Source organism: Madurella fahalii (assembly GCF_045866475.1).
Source record: "Madurella fahalii IFM 68171 DNA, scaffold_2, whole genome shotgun sequence".
In the NCBI taxonomy this organism is placed as follows: domain Eukaryota; kingdom Fungi; phylum Ascomycota; class Sordariomycetes; order Sordariales; genus Madurella; species Madurella fahalii.
This window is the reverse complement of record NW_027263972.1, coordinates 2,570,290-2,582,622: the sequence shown is the minus strand read 5'-3', so window position 1 is coordinate 2,582,622 and position 12,333 is coordinate 2,570,290. Positions and strand designations below refer to the sequence as shown.

The 12,333-nt window shown below is 57.1% G+C and overlaps 7 protein-coding genes across 7 annotated transcripts; 4 read left to right on the top strand and 3 right to left on the bottom strand.

The window, feature by feature from the left end:
• Nucleotides 1-19: 19 nt before the first annotated feature.
• On the top strand, nt 20-844 carry MFIFM68171_03508 (PITH domain-containing protein; the record flags this gene model as incomplete). Its single annotated transcript, XM_071058929.1, has 3 exons — nt 20-273; nt 349-529; nt 602-844. 3 exons carry the CDS (start codon nt 20-22, stop codon nt 842-844), a joined length of 678 nt encoding a protein of 225 aa, XP_070915030.1.
• A 37-nt stretch (nt 845-881) lies between these two features.
• CCDC25 (Coiled-coil domain-containing protein 25) lies at nt 882-1,876 on the bottom strand (the record flags this gene model as incomplete). Its single annotated transcript, XM_071058928.1, has 6 exons — nt 882-1,028; nt 1,090-1,239; nt 1,303-1,406; nt 1,460-1,586; nt 1,703-1,737; nt 1,804-1,876. 6 exons carry the CDS (start codon nt 1,874-1,876, stop codon nt 882-884), a joined length of 636 nt encoding a protein of 211 aa, XP_070915029.1.
• Nucleotides 1,877-2,497: 621 nt separating this feature from the next.
• Nucleotides 2,498-3,676, top strand: MRPL9 (mitochondrial 54S ribosomal protein uL3m; the record flags this gene model as incomplete). The annotated part of the gene is made up of 1 exon (XM_071058927.1): nt 2,498-3,676. The coding sequence occupies one exon, from the start codon at nt 2,498-2,500 to the stop codon at nt 3,674-3,676; it is 1,179 nt and encodes a 392-aa protein (XP_070915028.1).
• Nucleotides 3,677-3,792: 116 nt separating this feature from the next.
• Nucleotides 3,793-4,526, bottom strand: COA1 (cytochrome oxidase assembly protein 1; the record flags this gene model as incomplete). Its single annotated transcript, XM_071058926.1, has 2 exons — nt 3,793-4,265; nt 4,322-4,526. 2 exons carry the CDS (start codon nt 4,524-4,526, stop codon nt 3,793-3,795), a joined length of 678 nt encoding a protein of 225 aa, XP_070915027.1.
• A 736-nt stretch (nt 4,527-5,262) lies between these two features.
• Nucleotides 5,263-6,051, top strand: MFIFM68171_03504 (uncharacterized protein; the record flags this gene model as incomplete). The annotated part of the gene is made up of 2 exons (XM_071058925.1): nt 5,263-5,556; nt 5,614-6,051. 2 exons carry the CDS (start codon nt 5,263-5,265, stop codon nt 6,049-6,051), a joined length of 732 nt encoding a protein of 243 aa, XP_070915026.1.
• A 465-nt stretch (nt 6,052-6,516) lies between these two features.
• MFIFM68171_03503 (uncharacterized protein) lies at nt 6,517-7,376 on the top strand (the record flags this gene model as incomplete). The annotated part of the gene is made up of 2 exons (XM_071058924.1): nt 6,517-6,625; nt 6,751-7,376. The coding sequence occupies 2 exons, from the start codon at nt 6,517-6,519 to the stop codon at nt 7,374-7,376; spliced, it is 735 nt and encodes a 244-aa protein (XP_070915025.1).
• Nucleotides 7,377-7,593: 217 nt separating this feature from the next.
• On the bottom strand, nt 7,594-11,153 carry PHO81 (phosphate system positive regulatory protein pho81; the record flags this gene model as incomplete). The annotated part of the gene is made up of 7 exons (XM_071058923.1): nt 7,594-7,797; nt 7,894-9,734; nt 9,788-10,592; nt 10,646-10,696; nt 10,746-10,874; nt 10,936-11,023; nt 11,131-11,153. 7 exons carry the CDS (start codon nt 11,151-11,153, stop codon nt 7,594-7,596), a joined length of 3,141 nt encoding a protein of 1,046 aa, XP_070915024.1.
• Nucleotides 11,154-12,333: the final 1,180 nt, after the last annotated feature.

Below are 12,333 nucleotides of genomic sequence, written 5' to 3'. Positions count from 1 at the left end.
AAGTTTTCAGTAAAATAAGATGTCGCACCACTGCCACGACGAACACCACGACCACTCCCATCACGGCGGGGCAGAGCATGACCACTCAGACGACATCACGCCGGCGCTGCAGTTCTCGCTGTACCAACACATCAAGTTTGATGAGATCACGACACTGAACGAGGCGCGGTACGGGTCCGGGAAGGAGGTGGTGAAGAAGACGTGGGCGGAACGATTGGCGCCCGAGCCCGAGGTACAGAGCGATGTGGATGAGCAGCTTTTGATGAACGTGCCGTATGTTTGTAAACTTTTGCAATCGGTTCTGTAGGGGAGGATAAAAAGGAGGGAGAAGGCTAATATCAGGAACAGGTTTACGGGCCAGGTCAAGCTGCACTCGATCCTGCTGCGCACGTCCGACTCGGACTCGGCGCCCAAGACGCTGAAGGTCATCATCAACCGGGACGACGTGGACTTCGGGGTGGCCGAGGAGACGGACGGGACCCAGGTGTTTGAACTGAGCCGGACGGCGGAGGTGCAGGAGTTGAATGTGGTAAGTCTGTCTCCGCGGGTGTGATCCGTCTTTACAATCAGGGATGGTCCGATTGATTCGATTTGTCTACAGCGACGGGCGCGCTTTAATGCCGTCCGCCGGCTGACGCTCTTCTTCCCGGACAACTTTGGTGACGGCGACGAGGACGTCACGCGCATCAGCTATGTCGGGTTCAAGGGCGAGTGGATGCAGCTTGGCCGTGCGCCGGCCAACATCCTCTACGAGGCCGCGGCAAACCCGTCGGACCACAAGATCAAAGGGACGAGCGTGAATCAGATGGGGAGCGGGATTGGAGGACGGGGCCCAGGGGTTTAGCGGGGCAAATGTTTCAGCAGAGAGAGAAGAAACAAAACTACATAAAGTCATCTTCCCAGTTGGGGTCCCGGTCCTGGTTACTTGTGGTCGCCATGTTCTCCTCGGAGAATAGGTCGTCGTACGCATGATCCTTTTGCCACTTCTTCTCCTGGCGTTCCTTTGCGATGCGGGCCTCCTCCTTTTTCTGTGAGTACACCGTCAGCCACCGTTGCTTCAGCTCCAGTGAGAGGAAAGGTGAGACAAACCCTCGCTTGCTGCGCGGCTTGGTCCCGTTTGCGCAGCTCCCGCAGCCGGTCGTCCTTCTCCTGCTTCAGGTCGGGATACTTTTCGACCTTGGTTTTGTTGAGCCGGTTGACGATGGCGTTTTCGCGCTGAGGCACGAGTATTTTCTTGACCTACGTAAAGCGTCGTTGGTTGTCGTGATATGTGATGTAGCCGATACTTGTCTTGGGTTTTACCTTTTTGTGATCCTTGAAGCTCACCTGACCAACCGCCATGCTGCCATCCTTCCTAAGGTTCGACCATGGTGTGTAGATGATTGTGATGTTGTCCTTTTTATTGCCTGTACCGAAGTCAGTTGACCGGGGAAAACACGCCGGCATGCAGGGACGCTACCCTCAATCGAGTTGGCCTTGGTCAGTTGAGCCAGATCGGTGAGTAATTCTTCGGGGATGTTGTCCCATGTTTCGCCCTCGCGCAGACGCAGGTAGATGTGCGCGCTGGATAGCTTGTCGACGTGGAACTGTCGGGTATGAGGGTGAGCGCCGTAGTGCATTTCTCATTCAGACCGGGAACTACATACCCTGCAAGGAGTAAGAGTCTGGATGGCTTAAGAAGAACGGGCAGTGCTCACCAGACGTCTTCCTCCCAGCCGAATTTGATCAAGTCCTCGTCTGGCGTGGGGATGTTAGAGACCCGTTGATGTCAAGAGAAGCAGATATCTGCTTATGCTCACTCACTTTCAAACTTGTCTTTGCCCACATAGATGTACGCTGGGGGGTCGACGACGTTTGAGGTGAAGTAGTAGACCATTGTGAAGAGGAAAATTTCAGAAAACCTGCTTGCATCAAGCGAGAAGAAAAGCGCCAGTAAACAAATCAGGATATGGTTCTGTTGACCTTGGTCAGCTTTATGCTTAATTTTGTGAGTGGTAACCCCGACGGTTGGTGAGAGGGGCACTCAATGCCAATTCAATGGACGCCTTGCATAGGGTTAGGGTTGGTAGTAAAGATCGTCTAACTTGGGCTCTCCTACGCCTCCGGGGGATCCAATCTGATTAGAATGCAGTCCTAGTAATTAAATCTTCACAGTTCGTTAGTTTCTCTCTGATTGGCAATTATACTCCATAAAAACAATACCATAGCATCTTTGTAGCCTTTTCGCCGTTCGGCATCCCGAGGCCCACTTTTCTACCAGCAGCCTTATCGAGCTGGGACCCCATTTTTATCGGACCCGGCAGCTCTCAAATTTCTGCCGCGTGCCCATCAAAGCGACCACACTTCCGAAGCGCGACCTTTCGCCCGGCGGTCGACGTCCTCCTAATCCGACCCCCACCGACCAATCGATGCGGCAGCCTCTCAACAAGACTTACCGCTGCGAGGGGGAAATCTAATTGAACACCAGAGCACCCGACCAAACCTAATAACCCCAAAGATGGCGCCCCGGCTGCCAGCCCGCTGCTGGCGGCAGCTCCTCGTTTTACGATCATCGCCAACGAGCTCCCCAACCACATCAACAATAACGTCTGCCACCGCCGCCCTCCCCGTCGCCCCGCTCCAACACAACTTCCTCCCAACAACGCAACTCCGCACCGTCAAATCGGGGTGGTCCACTCTCCCCTCGCGGGCCCGGCCCCGGCGCTTCAACCAAGTGACGCAGGGCCTGCCGGCGCCGACGACAGGGCCGGCGGCGGCGCTCAAGCGCAAGGAGCGCACCACACCGGTGCGGGCGGGGGTGCTGGCCACCAAGAAGGGCATGACGGCGTTCATGGGGCGGACGGGGGCGCGGATCCCGTGCACGGTGCTCCAGCTGGACCGCGTGCAGACGGTGCTCAACAAGACGCGGCAGCAGCACGGCTACTGGGCGGTGCAGGTGGGCATGGGCGAGCGGCTGCCGGGCAACGTGGGCGCGCCGATGCTGGGCTACTTCGAGGCCAAGGGCATCGCGCCCAAGCAGGCACTGGCCGAGTTCCGCGTGCGCGACGAGAGCGGCCTGCTCCCCGTCGGCGTCCAGCTCATGCCCGACTGGTTCCACGTCGGCCAGCGCGTCGACGTGCGGAGCAACTCGCGCGGCATGGGATTCGCGGGCGGCATGAAGAGGCACGGGTTCAAAGGCCAGGAGGCGAGCCACGGCAACTCGTTGAATCACAGGACTATTGGTTCGTCGGGCGGCTCGCAGGGCAGCGGGTCCAGGGTTCTGCCCGGCAAGAAGATGCCCGGGCGGATGGGGAACCAGAGGGTGACGGTGCAGAACCTGCCGGTGTTGATGGTGGATAATGAGCTGGGCATCGTCGTGGTCAAGGGGGCCGTTGCGGGCCCCAAGGGGGCCGTGGTCAAGATCCAGGATGCCTGCAAGAAGCCGCCGCCGCCGCAGGAGTTCATCGAGAAGACGAAAAAGTTGCTCGAGGAGCGCTTCCCGGATGCCGAGGCCCACCTGCAGGCGGCACGGGAACGCCACTTGGAGCTTAAGGCGGCGAGGAGGGAGAAGAGGATAGAGGAGCTCTTGAAGACGGGCATGACGCTGAGCAAGGAACAGGCGGATGCGGTGGAGGAGATCATCGCCGTCAGCGCGAGGGATGAGTCTGGCATGGACAGGGCGCCGGCTGTGCTCTGATCGAGAGTTGCTGTGTCGTAGGTTTCTGTTATTTGATTTTGGCCGTCGCGGTTGTATCATACCATACAAGATATACACTAGATGTACAAGTACGTGTAGGAACACACATGTGTCTTTTACTTCTTGACCTGTCTGAACCCTCTCGTGGTGGTCTCTTCGTCGTCCATGTCCAGATCCGCGCCGCTCACGATGCCCCTAAACGGATCGCCGTCCTCCAGCAGGTCAATCACCTTGCCGTCGTCTGTCGTCAGGCTCCACTCGGTCGTCTCGAACATGCCCCGCGCCGTGGGCCGGTAGCTGGCGAAGCGCATGACACCGCCGGCGCGGGTACCCTTGACGCGGAAGCTGATGTTGATGCGGCCGCGCAGCTGGTTGATCTCCCCCGAAATCCAGGGTATCTGCTGAGCAAAATAGATCTCGTCGCCCAGGTGAGCACGCCCCTTGTCCGACGTGCGCAGCGCGTACAGCGTCGCGCTGACGATGGGGCTGGAGAGCTTCTGGTAGTTGAATATGGCCACCGAGGCTAGTGCGATCAGGGCGGCGAAGATGGGGAGCGTGCGGGACCAGCGGAAGGTGGTGGCTTCGATGCCTGCGATTGCCGTCAGTGATTGCCGAGCCACAGAAAGAGTAAGGATAGAAACGTACTCGGCAGCTCCCGGTCTGGTCGGCGTTCCATCAGCGGGCCATCGCCGGGCTTGGGCGCCGAAATGAGGGTCCGTCTTTGGACGAATTGTTGCTGCTGTTGTCTGGCAGTGGATGCCGATCCCGTCCCTCTCGCAGCTGATAATATCCTTGTCCGCAACAGGGCCGCTTGGGCGCCCGCCCTTTGCTGGGCTAACCTCGAAAGCATGGTTGCTGGTTATGCTGTGCGATGTGATAACTGATGTTCAGCCCACATTTGGGAAACGAAGCTTGTGATTGGGACGGCTTGGCAGACATTTGATTATCCGCTATACCCGTAAATCGGGGGCTGTGTTGTGGCGCTATCAAGCCCCAGTGCTCTTTCATCCTCAGGTTGTTTCCCTGTAGATGCCAAGAACGCCCACATGGCTATCTCCTCCCCAAAGTCGACTCAGCCTCTTTAGTTAGCTGCTAATTCTCACTATTTTGGGTATGGCATGTGTCGTTGGATCGGTGCATAGGATACTTCATTTCCTTACTTTCCTTGCGACTATCCTTACGCACCGCCCCACGATCCTGCCGCAAAACTCGGATCCTCGTCCCATCATCTACACAGATATTCATCGCCATTACGTCAATAGCGTGGCTTCTCCACGTCGAGAGACACGTTGAGTTCACCGTCAGCAGACCTGAGAAGAATGTATCTTACCACAGCATGGAGCGCCCGCATCCCACGGGCTGAACCCGCCGATCTAATGGCTGAAGCTCGACCTGCCGTCTTTCTTTGTCAACTCTACTTAAGTGAAGATTAACCCATCCTTCGTGCCCTTTCTACCCCTCGTTGCTTTGTTCAGATGTCAGCGTTTGAGTCCGAGAGAAAGGTATATACCCGCATCTCCTAGCATCCATACTGCACGTGCTGCATACCACCCTCAGAACACCTTCTGCAGCGCCAGCAAGCTAAGATGGCCTTCTCACGCTCCCCCCTCCTTCCAATTTCTCTGATGACCCTCCTGGTCACCATCGACGGGGCCATATCCCTTGGCCTTGTCTCGTCTATGGTGGCCTTCCTCCACGGCGTCGGCGGCGGCCCGTTCGAGGTCGCCTACGCTGGATCGACGTTTCCGCTCGCCGGGGAACCAGCAAACCTGGTGACTGACCAAGGGCACACAGCCAATGGCGCTGGCGGGACCGCCGTGGTACTTGTTGGGTTTGGCGGCCTTGTTGGTTTATTATTAGAGAGACGGTCCCGGAAGAAGGTAAGCCGGCCGCCACGTGTCCAGGCAACTGCACAGAGGCTGACAGATTGCATAAAGCACGCCAAGTCATCGCCATTCTTCTACCTATGGGCGCTCATCACCGTCCTCAGCGCGCTGCTCTCGATCACAGCACTCATTTACACGTTCATCGAGACCGGGCGTACGCGCGGGAGCATCGACCCCGCCGTGGCGGCGCAGAACCCAGCGTCGGCGAAGTATCCCGACGGCCGTTGGACGCCAGAGAACTGGTATGATGCCGTGCTGGTGCTGCCCCTAGTCAACCAAGGAGACAGGGATGTTATTGTCCAGAATTTGCGGCTCATGCGAGGCTGGCGCTGGAACCTGATTGTCTTGTCCATTCTAGGCGTCATCCTGGCAGTTCTAGTTCTACTGGAACTGTGGAGGTTCAGGAAGGCGAAAAAGGCGAACGAGATGCTTGCCGAGGAGCGGCAGTTCTCACCGGGCCTTCAGAAGCGCGCGGCTACTTCTCCTTGAAATTTCCCGGGCTGACAGCTGAGGTGGCAGTTGGTTTGGAAAGCACTGCTTCCGGAGAGAGCAGTTGTGGCGTGTTTGTCTTCAACATACTTTTCTTAGTACATTCATTATCACAGAGAAATATGGCGGAAAATATCAGTCTCTAGCCGAATCAGGATGTATGATCTCGTTAGATCGAAAATAATCCCAAGGATACTCCATACTACCATGCTTCCCTAGTGCATATACCTCACCTACACGGCAAACCCCGAACCCGACGAAAGCCTTGATTATCGCATAAATGTCCCTTAAATCCCTTAAGACGACAAGGTGCTATGCAGATACCAGGCTACACCCCGCCAAGCCTACCCCGGCCAAGCCAACCCAAACGTCATTGTGCTTAAACCTCTGAAGCTCCAAGGGCCCCAATCTTCAGCTTCGCCGCCTTGCAACATCAACACCATCTAACCCTTGTATTAACTCACCATGGCCAAATCCACAACCGCCGCCCGCCTCCGCAGGACATTTCACTACCCCAGCGACGACAACGACGACGACGCCTCGTCGTCCACTCCAGAAGTCCTCGACGAGCAAGGTGAGGAGGTCCTTGGCCTAGCCCATCACCCTTCCCTTTCAGCCCCCCGGTCCCCGACCAACCAACCAACCAAGAATCCAAACCCAGACTAATCAAACAAACAAATAAAAAAAATATATATATAGAACAAGAATCCCTCATAACCACCCTCGCCGCCGAGAACGAAAGCCGCAACGCCTCCTTCCTCCGCCTCCTCGCCGTCCTCCCCCTCCTCTCCGCCGTCCCCTTCCTCCTGGGCATCATCCCCCGGACCGCCGCCGCCGCCGGCCCCTCCGTCCTCCTCTCCCTGCTGGGCTTGTCGTCGCTCGCGGGGACGGGGTGGCTCCTCCGCCGGCTGGACACGACCCAGACGGGCTTTGCGGTGCTCGATGAGGGGGGTAAGCGCGGGGTGTCCGCCGAGTCTAGTAGTAGCTCGGGTCCGGGTCTGCGGTCTGGTGGTGGGATGGGGAGGGGGCGGGGGAGGGAGATGCAAGGTATCTTAAGCGGCGGTTTGTCGGGGGCGGACAAATCCCCCCTCGAGCGACACCTGCCGCACCTCAACGTCGGCTTGGCGGTGCTGGCGTTCGTAACGGGCTTGTTGGAGCGGGCAAGGGCTGATGGTTCGGCAGCGCCCGTGGGGGTGCACCCGGTATTGCTGGGGGCGTTGCCGGGGATTGTGTATGCCGTTGTGGTGGGCGCCAAGGTAGTTATGGCCGGGGTGGATCCGGAGAGGGAGTTGAGTGGGCTACGGTATGGGTACAAGGGTGCATAGTGATGGGTTTGGCTCATGACATGCATGGTATTCTACGGGTGGGTTAGCACGGCATGGCATAGCATAGCGTGGGCGGGTTGCGCAGAAAAGAAAAGATGGCTTTTCTCCATGAGCATTCTATCACCCGTCGAACCCGCTTTCAGTCCTGTATTCTTGTAACCTCAAATGGCGCCATCTCACCCTGACCTGTCTTTATAAAGCTCCCGCATCCCTGCGCCTACACGTCTATCGACTCATTAAACCTTAGCACGCCATTTCCCTTGAGCACCCCGTCCACGCCCTTGGGCAGCCGCGGAAACGGATCTGCCATCGCCCCAAAGTCGGGTGCTGCTACTGCTTGCTTGAGGGATTCATCCGACTTGTCCACAACCAGCGCCAAACCGTGCGACTTGATGGCATCCACGAGCGCAGGCACCATATCCTGGGACCATCAGTTTCTGCAGCAACATCCCATGAAACAGACGGAGCAAGAGATGAGAGGGAAAAAAAAAAAAAAAAAAAAAAAAAAAAAACGTACCAACAGCCTCTCGCAGCAAATTAAACCCATAAAGTTATTGCTCGTAGCTGTCCTCACGGCATCCTTGATCGAGCTCGCCCTCTGCTGTCCCATTTCGCCCTCATGCAATTGCGGTTGTTGCTTCCCTAGATCATTACACAAAAAGACGGGAAAGTTGGGCTGCTTCCAGTTGAGCGCCGTGCACACGCTCGCGTTGTACGAGCTGAATACGACGGACCGCACTGCCGCGTCGGCGCCTACCTGGCCCGGACCGGCGCCCCCTTGGGCGGCGCGCTGCATGCGGGTGTGGTCAAATACGACCGTCAGGATGGCGTCGACAAACTCGTTCAGGTCGGCGCTCCCCAGTCCGGGGCCCAGCCGCCCTCCCAACCGCCCGTCGCCGCCCATCGCCGGGTACAGGACCTGGATGTTGACGTGCATGCCCCTAGGCAGGAGCGACAGGGCATCGTGGAGGGTGGTCCCGCCTGACGTGGCAAGGATGCTGTGCACGGCAGCAATATCATCGGGCGGGAGGGGGGAGTGCGGGCCCGAGCCGGTGGCAGTGCGGAACTGCGAAAGCGTCAGGCGCGACACGGGTATCTCGATGCCGCCGCAGCTGACTGTCCACCACGGCCAGAGGACGGGCACGCCGTCGCTGGTGTGCTGGACGTAGATGCGGACGAAATCGCCCGTCAGGCTGGACCCCGTGACAAAGGTGCTGTTGCTCATGGCTGTTGCCGTAGTGGCCGTATCGAGCTGACTCGTCGCCTTCCAGTACGTCTCGAAGTCGGTGATCTCAAGCGGCTTGCCCTGGAAAGGCTTGATGACCTGCGTGTGGAAGCTGATTTGCCCGATGGCCCGCAGCCGCGGGTCGAACAATGGCAGACAGCAACTGCCCAGGTTGCTGTTGAGCACGGCCCGAAAGGTGTTTGGCAGCGCCACGGTTTTGGCAATCACCTTGGCACCGTAGGCCGGGAAGACGTCAATGTCCAAGGTAAACGAGTCGAGGCTATCGATCTGGAAGGAGACGAGTCGCGTGTCTTCCTGGAAGGGGAGCATAACGTTCTTGGGAATGACGTCCGAGATTTTGGACGAGATGGTCAGGCGGGCGGCGGGATACTTGCTGTCATGGAAGAAGACTAGTGGCTGCTCGCCGTTGTCTCCGAACGTGATCTGCACGACTGTCTTGGTGTCCAGGAAGTTGTGGCCGTAGCGCCGTAGCGGGATAATGGGCGGGGGAAGCTCGAGTGCCGGGATCGCGTCCAGATCCAGCGACATGGGCAGAGGGGCACTGCTGGTTGCCATGGTGCCTAGCGATCCTGCCATCTGCACCTCCATTGGGCCGGCTTTCTTCTGGTTAAGCGGTGCAAGACGTTTCATGCACTCTAGGTGGCCCTCCCAGGCAGCGTAATACATGGCCGAGAGTTCCTTCTCATCGAGGATACCGGGGTCCGCGCCCATATTGAGAAGCACTTGGAGACAGGGTACGTTCCCCTCGCTTGCCGCATGCACCAGCGGGGTCCATCCGTAGAGTTTGTCCACTTGGTCGAGATCGGCCCCGTAGTTTTTCAGAAGGAGGAGGAGTTCGGGTGTCTGTCCAGACCTAGCCACCGCGTGCTGGGGATAAAGTCCTTCAGCGTCGGGTAAGATCCGCGCGCCATGCTTGAGGAGCAGCTCAGCAATAGCCAACGACCCATGCTCGCAGGCGAGGTTGAGAGGTGCATGATCGGTGTCGGATACGGGGTCGAGCCGAGCGGACCTCTCTAGCAATCGACCTACACACTCCAGATGCTTGTGGACGATGCAGTGTATAAGAGGCGTGTAGTTGTCATGGTCAATGAGATCAATCGTTTGGGGCGCAACTACATTTCAGGGTGTTAGCAGTAATCCCAGCGTGGGCCGAAGAAATTCATACCGGATAGCAAAGCATCGAGCATGTCGAGCCGGCCGTGTATGCTGGCATAGTGAAGCGGCACCCTTCCGTACACGTCGGTCCGGTCGACAGCAACGCCCTTCGATAGACCGTATTCGAGCACAAACGAATTGCCGTAGATGGCTGCTTGGTGCAGGCAGTTCCGCTCGTTGATGTCATCTTCGGACTGGATATCCACCAAGCCGGTTTCAAGCAGCACCTGCAGCGCCTCAGGGGGTCCTTCGCTGATGGAGGCGAGGAATGTCCGGGTAATGCGTTCCATCAAGGATATGTCCACGGAGCTATTCGGATCCGCTGCGGCGCTCATCCGCCCTAACAAGTCCCTCAGGGACTCCAAGTTACCAGACAGGACGGTGTCGAGAAGTAGCGTGTCAGCGTCGCCCTCGTCGGTGCCTGGCAGGTGTTGGCTGCTAACAATGTGGTCCGGGCGGGTCTCAAAGCTGACGTTGTCTCCCTCGGCCCAGGCGCCGAGTTCCTGAAGGCTCGTGGTGGCTTGATCCGAGAGCTCGCTGATGACTGTGGCATTGAAGAAGGGCTGAACCTCCACCGCTCTGGACAGGTACAGCTCCTTCGTTTTCGACTTTGATGTCTTGTCCCATTTCTTTAGAATCTTGGAGAAGGCGGTACCGTTGATCTCGACAAACTGCTGCAGCTTGTTCAAGTCATTGGCAAACTGCTGGAAGCCCTCTTGCAGAGTAGTGAACTTGGCAGACCGCCGAGAAACACCATGGTTCCGGGATCGCAGGGCCTTCTTCTTGTCGAGGAGGGTCTTAAGACGGATTTTGAGCTGCCACGTCGTCAGCTGAATTGCCGGAAGAGGGGAAACATTCCATCGCGCACCTCGGCCTCCTTCTGCAAGTAAAAGGCGTTGACCTTGTCGAGCTCTCTTTCCTGAGCAGAGTTAGTAAAGCTGCAGGCGCACGGCAAATCGCATCCTTACCAGCTGGAAGAAGAAGGTTGCCTTGTTGGCCTGGAGAGCAGCTTGAGTGTCAAGGTGTTCTACGCCAGCACGCAGGGCTACCTCGTTTTGTGAGAGGATGACTGGGGTTGCCGAGAGTTTCTTGATGAGCTGCCCCGCAATGTTAGCGGGACGGTGAGCATGACAAGGCCATGACAGGTACAATACAAACCTTTTTGAGCGCCTTGTAGTTGACAAAGCAGGCGGCATACTCGGGCACTTCGAGCTGCCGCTTCTGGATCGTTTTGCCGAACTTCCTACTACGAGTTTTAGCATAGGTACAGTATACCGGGAATGCGTCATTATTGAGGAGTTAATAAACTCACATGATGAGGGTCTAGGGTCCAACCACTGTGCGTTGGGTCACAGTTTCTCAAGGCGTGGCCACATGTAAGTCGTGATAGTGATTGGCGAGCGGAGACAGGAGCCAGCCAATGATAGCCGTGACGGTGGACGAGGCAATTGTGACTCCAAAACTGTAACTGATGCGTCCCATGTAGGAAGGGGCAAGAAAAAAGAAACAAAAACAAAAAACCCTCTGGCCTCGCGGTGATAGTGCAGCAAGTACCTATTAGGGAAAGTAGTTGACGTGCGGCAGTTGATAGAGCGAATGTATGTGCAACCAGGCGCTGTACAGTAGAGTATCGGGTTAGACCGCCCCAGCTGCTTTGATGGGTCAACAAAAAAGAAGAAAAAGGGAAAAAAAAAAAAAAAAAAAAAGGTAGAGAGCTTGGATAATGCCGCTCACAGTGTGCAGATCTCGCAGGCTAGATATTTTCCTCGAGATTTTCTTCGCCGCACTAGGATGGGCCCGTCGATATCGAATTCCCTGTTCTGGATGCCAAGTCGAACACCGACGCAGGTGTGCTGGCTGCTGAGCTGGTGAACGGCGGACTGCCGTTCCAGGTTGGACAGCCTCCCGGACCAGCGATCGTTGAGGCGGGCGAAGGCGAATGGCGCCAAGATTTTGAGCAGCGCGGGTTATCCCCAGTGGCGTGGGAATAAGTACAGTGCCTGTCCACTGGCAATTCTCTCATCAACCGGCCTGTAAGGTACAACCGTGGGCTGGTGGGGAGGCTCTTGAATCCCCTGGATATCCCAAGTGAGCAAAGGGCGGGCTAAAGGAAAATGGCATCCTCTCCCCGACAGAGCTTCCAGTCCTTAGCAAACGCTTTGCAGGTAAACCAGCCAGGCGTTATTAGGCGTGCCAACAGCACAGCTGCATCCGGGCCGTGCCAGACTGTTTATAAGTCAGGGCTTCCGTAATTGTATTGACGTAGAAGCAACGACGGCCGGAATACCCAAACCAGTTTTTCCCCTCTGTCATGCCCTGTGCATAGTGCACAACCGTCCAACTTGCGGTACTTGACCACTGCAAGATCCGGTCTCTCGGGAACCAACCAACTTCCGCTAAGCTTTTTACGGATCGTCACTAGAGTCGGGGCTTGTCTTTCACGAGGATTTCGCTAGACCGAAAGAGCCAATCGGGAGCCCGGATCGAGCCATGTGCTTCTGTTGATTTGATGTGCGAAGACGGTGGAGAGCGGACGCGATTGCGGGGCATGCTGTG